The following is a 7,911-nucleotide window of genomic DNA, read 5'->3' on the forward strand; positions in this document are numbered from 1 at the left end:
TGACTGCCACTCTGGGGTCAAGGAGGATTTTTTTCCCCTAGCTTGTGCAAAATTGGAAAGAGCCACAATTGGGTTTTTACAACTATGTAACTATATGTAACTTATAAAGATAAAATATGATGAGATATTATTATTTTTGGTTTATAAAATAAAGAAACAATTCTTTCCACAAAGTTATATGATGGCAAACTAACCATTGATGCCAAATGTAACCAAAATATTCATATACTGAGAGTCTAGCTTGCTGTGAGCAGAGGCTGAAATGTTGGGAAATCTGTAATGTGGTGAAATATTGGCCACCTACCCCAAAATGAGCTTTCCTAGTACAACGTGCGAGATTTCACCAGAATGATAAATAGTGCATGCAAAACAACTGTTGCAAACTATTGCAAACAGTTGCATGTACCAAAGTGCCATGTTGTGGCTGATATATATATATATATATATATTTGAATGTAATATTATATTACAGGTTTTCTTACCTGTAGCTAGTGGCATATTTAGGCCCTAATGCTGTAGAGTTAGAGGGATAAGAGGCCATTATCCTACAGTATCCTTCGCCTGACTACGGTGATGCATTCTGGTTGGGCTGCCATTGGCCTGACCCAGAACTGTGTCCCATCTACCCTTCAGCCCTTACCCCGACAGTGATCATCCTCTCTGCTCAGCGTTGGGAAGAAAATGTGGAGCTAGGTAAGGCATATAGAAGATATCTTATTTGATACCTGAGTTGGCCCCTTAAGAATAGGAGAGCCACTGGCATTGTGGCAAATTACCATACTCCACTCTATACTGCACTGAAATTGTATCTCAATGTAGAACCAGCACCAGCTGTGTATAGCAAATGTGGGAATTGTTACAGGAAGACTTGTTTTACCTTTTTTTCGCCTATTTTCATGTAGTAGATTTGTTTTTGGTAAGGCCTTTGTGCAGCGCTCCCTGTATACATCATTGCTTGCATGAACATTGAACATGGGGGTTTAACCTATATTCTGTTGTTTTCAGGTCCTATGGTGCCAGTGTGAACATAGGATCCTTGACAATCAGTGAAAGTCAGAAGATAAATTGTCCTATAAACCTGAAAAGACAATGTCTCAAAGCAGTTACTATGAGTGCGATAAGCGTGGTCACAGTTCAGGATATCCTTCTCGTTTGGGGGGGAACCAAACAGAGATTGTGGGGGGCAATCTCTGTGACCATGAGACCTCAGTGGATTTGTCAACCTACATTGAGACAGGAGAAGAACTCTTATCTGATCTATTTCCACTGAAACAGGAAAGACTGAAAGGGACATACTCATACCTGCCCCCTGAAGGGATGTCCTCAACAGCACTGTATGGATATCCACCCAGCATGGCCCCTGAGCGCAGGTTGGGGGGATATGAAACCGGAGTTATTGTGAAGGAAGAGACACGAGGACTTCACAGAGGTGTGTGTAACACTCTACAGTTTCAAGCAGCACAGTGTGCACAGTCAGCAGCGCACCTTCCTCCCCCTCTGGAGGGGGTACACCCTGCATTACGGGTGATCAAGGTGAGATAGCCTCCATACTCAATGTTTGTCTCCCAATCTTTTGTTCTTTACGTCTTCACTATACACTCTACTACAACCACACCATTTTATGATATCCACAATGGTGTAACATAGGTCCCTCCAGTGAAATGAAACCACAGGCCTTTTGTTTAAAGAATATATAGTATGCTGCTGACATGGCTGCTAATACATTCTATAATTATTTATTGCCAGTCATTAACAAGAAAGGCTTCAACGGGATATTGCAAAACATACCCATGCTGGCTCACCCAGGGTTCTACCTCTCCTGATCCTAATGTCAGTTTCGAGGCAGCTCTTTCGGGCAGGGTTAGCTGCATTAGAGACTGTCTAGCCAATATTACATCACAGATATTACACTCGTAGAAATAAGAGCTGTCTCAGAGGCCAAATAATAAGCTGAGATACCTGGCACATCTATGGCAAACAGCCAGACGTGGCACTTATCAAATCAGGGGTGTAGCCCGGTCTTGGGGCGTCTCATGGCTTCTTGGTGCAGAAGTAGGCCTTTTGAAACCGCCCTATTCTGCTGTTAATTATAATTACTATAATATCTTATTAGTGAGCAAACACAAGGTGTTTGGTGATGTGCTACTGGCTCATATTTTAAGCAAAATTGTTTTGCTCTATAATATAAGTGCAATTTTTAATATAACTTTCACAATGAAGCCATTTTTGTGTTACACAAAACACAAAATGTGTCAAAGTCACACATGTGTTCCATGACATTGCCATTTTAAATATTTAGCAGATATGGGACACAGTCATCAAAGTCTGGAGGAAGGCCCAGAACGTTGTGTTTAGTCACACTGGTACATGGAGCTTGGCAAAGAAAATCTGTCTTACACCAGAAATGATGGCAATATAATAGTTTCAATGGCACAACAGGTTCCATTATTGTTATACTGTGAAAGAAAACCTGTCTCTCAATCATCTTCTTCTTTCCCTTTACTATTAAAGAGGAAATATTGCCATTGATTAATACATTTATAGAGGTATGAGCTGTTACTGATAGCTCTAGATTACTCAGTACTATATATATATATATATATATATATATATATATATATATATAGTTTTGCACATGGCAGATGTTTTGTCCACGGAAGCCACAGCCATGCCATAGAGGCTGTAAGTCACTATGATAAAGATCCTCTAGCAAAAGAAGAATCTCATCTGATCATGGAAGCCTCAGCTACAATGAATACTCATTTCTTCCTTAATTGATATTTTTACTTTCACATAATAATGCATTCATGTTGTATTAAAGTTGTGGACAGCAGATAATGCGTACTCACTACACGTAAATTATAGCACAAATATCACGTTTACGTATCCAAAAACAATACACTTTAAAACGTATCCATTGAATAAAGTACCATCAATTTGGTGGACACTTTATTAACACAACCTTTTTCAAATGTGCCTCAAAAATAATATGTGATATATAGAATGTGGTAGGTGTCAGTTGTATGACTTTTTACATGCCTCATTGCACATATTCTCATTTCTCATTTTAATACTCATCCCATGAATTTTCCTTTTTTATGCACCTTATTTTCAGGGCTCTTTCTCGGGGATGATGTCTTCTCCTCCTTTAAAGGACCCAAACTCTAAAGGGAAGAAATGCATTAGTAAGGACAGCCTTGAGTACCGCCTGCGCCGTGAGAGGAATAACATTGCTGTGCGCAAGAGCCGAGACAAAGCCAAACGCAGGAACCTAGAAACTCAGCAGCGTGCGTTGGAATTCATGGCTGAGAATGAGAAACTGCGTAACCGTGTCCAGCAGCTGAGTCAGGAGCTAGATGCCTTGAGGGGTGTCTTTAGACAAATTCCTGAATCCGCCAGCCTAAGCAAGGGCTCTGGGGGATGCAGCTGAGCGCTAGAATTAGGAAGCAAAGAGTCAAACAGGACTGAGTTTTAATTTTGGGTGGCCCCAAAACAAAGGATTTGGTGAAAGTTGTTAATTGCCCTATCAGGTTTAGAGTGGCTGTCGTCAAAAATAAACTTGACATTATTCAGTAGACTATACGAAACTAAATACATGTTACGCTAACGTGTTGTAACACAGCATATGGCATAGAAATCGTAATAAAATGCTGCCCTTGCATTCAGTGACTCCTATGCTGATACAGTAATATAACCCATAATACAATTATTTTACCTTTTGGTTTTTTTAGTACACCAACAGGAAAAGGGAGAATAGTTAGATGGCTGCGTGCAGTGCCCAAAAGAAATTATTTTTTTCAAAATGTTCTTTTACAAATATCTTAATGACCACCATACACGACTTTGAGCAGTCTTTTATAGTCTGTTAATTAAAGTTGCACTTTAATTATCTACCATGTGAAACATTAGTAAACTGTAGTCATTTTATTCACATACAAAGGTCTAATCACATGCAAACAACACAAAGGCTTTAAAGAAGCCTTTTCAGTATATAACATTTTTACTAGATTATTTTACTTATTTTTTACTTATTGTTTTATTTTAAAACTAGGAATAGTTTCTGGAAATGGTTTAGGCATTCAACAATATTGTGAATGATGTTCAGAATGCTGTATTTAGTTATGAATTTTATACATAATATTAACAGTGGGAAGAAAAGAACCACTAATGCTGAGTTTTTTTTGAGAGTGATAGCCACGCTAAACAGTTCATGCACAGGACATAGTTTTAAGGGCAAATTACTATATATGTTAACAGAATACAAGAAACAAGCATGTATGCAGTAAGTGGAGGATACTCCACTATAATGAATTTAGGTTAGTAGAACAAATATATTGTTCTGGTGCCAGACAGAACTCCTTAATAAGATTTATAAAGAATGAGAGATTATGTAGTGTGCTTCAGTTCCTATTTTTATATTACAGACATTACTGTTCATTGTATATCATGTCATATTATTCTAGTTCAAAAGATGCCTACTGTTCATTTCAAGCCAAGTATATGAAAATTCAATCCTATTTTACTTAATAATTTTATATTAACACCAGGGCTTTTCCTATGCAGGCATGATTAAATAAAGTAGAAATAAAAGACACAAGAAAGAGACATTTATTGAGAGTCACTGTTTATATCACAGAGATTTGTTTTTAACAAAATAAAATACATCATAAACAATATGCAATCTAATTTGATATGTCAAACACAATACACAATTCGGTCTGTAAATAATTGGTTTTAAGGAAAAGAAAAAGATGTAATAAAGATTAATATGTAATAATGTTGATAGGATGGTCAAATGTGGATAACAAAAACATGGAGGTAGTGGTAAATAGGGTGGCTTTGTTAAGGTAGGATGAACTTTGTTGTAATTGAAGCTGTAGTGGACTATATAGGGTGACCACTATAGCCATTTTTTTTTTTACTGAGATACATGGTGCTAACCAACCCATATAAAGTGTTACCCTGTGGTATGTAGGATGTATGTGAGAATCAGTTAATCAATTAAAAGCAGATGGGATCATATATGAATCATCACGATTTAATAGCAAGTTCCCTTCTGGATTTACACATCTCCAATATTACATGGTAGCACTTATCAGGTGCTAGATATCAAGGTGTGAAATGTATATGTGTCCTGAAAAAACAGCCAATGTGGCAAAGTGAGACCAAGGTTTAGCACCTACCTCTTGATTAAATGGAAAAAAAACACATCATCATCATTAAGAGTTGATGGTCAATAAATATGGGTAAATTGATATAGTGTTACCAATAAGACATCTGAAGGTGTTGTGCATTGCGTTTGGGAGATCTATCTATATATCTATAGTATATTGTATATACCACAGGTGAGGTGAATACAAACTACAATCAGCCCCAGCATATTACTCCATATGCAGTATGTATATGCATATATCTATATATCTATATACAAAAATATGATACATCATTCTATATGTAAGACTGTGTATACATATAGAAATATTAATATATATATATATATATATATATATATATATATATATATAACTGTAATATTTCTATATTTATACACATAGTCTTACATACAGTCATATATATATAGAATGATGTGTACATATATAGGAAAGACAGGAAAAGGCACAAGAAGAAGTGAAACAAGTACGTGCCCTGGGACCTTTCTCTGGATATTTACAGAATATTTATATCTCTCTCTTGCTCACTCGCCACCCCTCTCATCTTGTTACTGGTTCCTTGGTTAGCCTGTTCCCTGGATTTCCTTTCCTTGACGAGATCTCTGCTTTACCTTTTCTGTGTCACATCATCACACATTCACACCTGCCCTCCTTTTCTCTCTTCGCTGTCACTCCTCATCCTCTACTGTTTTCTAAATGTCAAAGGAGATGCTATTATTTCAACATTATTTTTTGCATAAAATTTTGACCACAGAATTACTCCATCATCCTGTTAGCGGGAGGTGTAGATAGAAACGAGGGGGGTGGATAACGATGTTGCTACTGGGCATGTGATGAAGATGTTTGCTATTGTGTGTTTTGCGTGCAGTTCCAAGTACTTGATTTTTTTGGTTTGTTGAAGGAACACTAATGACAGCTTTATCATGTTTTATTTGACATTGATACTGTTTCCATGTAAAACACTGTACAGATACATCTGGCTACAAGAGCACATTAGAATATCTTAGGTGGTGGTACTACTAATAGCACGGTCAGCTGCTGGTTGGTTCCCTCTTGTTTAGTTCATCGATTTCTGGATAAAAACGAGCCCCCTTCATGGAAAAAATAGGGTTTTCATGTTCTAACATAACGCCGATACGTTGACTTACAATGGTAGCACTCATGAGCTCAGTAAGTTAGAGTCGCTCTAAATTACTTGACTAAAACCTTCTTCTACACCCAAAAATGTCTACTATAGCTTGACCATCTTTGTGCAGACTTTGGTCCAAAAGCATGGACTGAAGAACTTAGTTGTCTGGGTGTCCATGCTGAATTAATGACTTCATCAACTGTCCCATATTTGCTTGTTAGACACACCATTAAGAGTTTATTGATTGTTGAGGTAAGTATTGAAATGTCCTTTACGGCATTCAAATGTTTTGCAGGTGCTGATGTCACTTACACTGGAGTCAATTTTGTCCTATAATCCATGATGCATTTCCATTTAGTAGCAGATTACCCTAAACTCACTTATTTTTTATAATTAATTGAAAAGTAACTAAGTTTCATATGATACAAATGTGATGACACCAGTAGGTGTTGTTAGTAGCCAATTTAGTGATGTAATTGTATAAATGAAATCAACAGAAGAGCTTTGCTTCTCTAGCTCAGGGGCAAGGGGTTTTGCTAGACTGCAGCCAGTTCAATGAAAGCCGTAAAGGGCATTTCAATACTTACCTCAGCAATCAATAAACTTTTAATGGTGTGTCTAACAAGCAAATATGGGACAGTTGATGAAGTCATTAATTCAGCATGGACACCCAGACAACTAAGTTCTTCAGTCCATGCTTTTGGACCAAAGTCTGCACAACATAAAAACACATTTTTAAACTTTGCACCAGATCAGTTTTCATGGGCAGCCACATTTTTCAATGACATGACTCTACATAAACTGAAAAGAGTACACCAAGAGTGTCAAAAACCAAGCTGCATAGGTGGCAAGAAGACAGTGAACTATGCCACACACTTCAACTCTATGCATAACAGTGTACCTCTAATTGCGTGAGTGTGTTTCTCTGTATGCTACAATTTCTATCAGTGTCTGAATGTCAATTTTGCCGCTGTCTTGTAATCTGATGGAAGGAACAAGAAATAGATGCGGGGAGATAAAGGGAAAGAGTACATTTTGTCCATATAAGGAAAATGTCTATTTTACTTCTACTCTGCGTGATTTTAGTCTGAGTCAAACCAACAATCCCAACACCACACGTTAAAAATTGCACAACTTGTTTTAAAATGAAATACTATTTTCCAGGCTAAGAAGGGGAGAAGTGGTTTCCAGTTCTGGGTAAAATATGTTTATTGTATTAAACTCCACCAGTCCTGGGGGTAGATTGAATGCAGTATCTGCCTGGTGGGCAATGGCTATGGAATGTGTTTATTCATGTTTTCACAAGAGTAGAACATTTCATCTCCTTGAATCCAAGTGAGTGTCTTCTGCAAAAAAAAACAAAACAGCACTGAGCTAGCCATACACAATGTATTGCTAGTGAGTTGACTCCAAATTGACTCTGCCTTAGAGAGGACAGCTTAACAGTTCTTAAATAAAAAGCTCACTGGACCCTTTATAATAGGCACTGAAGTTGTGAAGATGAAATGTTAACTCTCATGCAAGCTAATGGGTTAATGAATAGAGCCACCTATATATCTCGATATAGATTATTCTCAACATATCAATGAAATTATGAGAGACTGCAAAATC

General features: G+C 37.3%; 1 protein-coding gene across 1 annotated transcript; it reads left to right on the forward strand.

The window, feature by feature from the left end:
* Positions 1–1,089: 1,089 nt before the first annotated feature.
* On the forward strand, positions 1,090–3,430 carry LOC149300495 (CCAAT/enhancer-binding protein epsilon-like). The gene is made up of 2 exons (XM_089485006.1): positions 1,090–1,533; positions 3,116–3,430. The coding sequence occupies exons 1-2, from the start codon at positions 1,090–1,092 to the stop codon at positions 3,428–3,430; spliced, it is 759 nt and encodes a 252-aa protein (XP_089341132.1).
* The last annotated feature ends 4,481 nt before the right edge of the window (positions 3,431–7,911 follow it).

This window comes from Sceloporus occidentalis, unplaced genomic scaffold (assembly GCF_023333645.1).
Source record: "Sceloporus occidentalis isolate IW3139 unplaced genomic scaffold, rSceOcc1.0.p SCAF_24, whole genome shotgun sequence".
Classification (NCBI taxonomy): domain Eukaryota; kingdom Metazoa; phylum Chordata; class Lepidosauria; order Squamata; family Phrynosomatidae; genus Sceloporus; species Sceloporus occidentalis.

What these genes read in the sequence shown, in the direction of transcription:
- LOC149300495 (XM_089485006.1), top strand. Translation starts at nt 1,090, where the DNA reads ATGTCTCAAAGCAGTTACTATGAGTGCGATAAGCGTGGTCACAGTTCA. An exon ending in CTGCATTACGGGTGATCAAG is followed by an intron (nt 1,534 to 3,115) that starts GTGAGATAGCCT and finishes CCTTATTTTCAG; the next exon opens with GGCTCTTTCTCGGGGATGAT.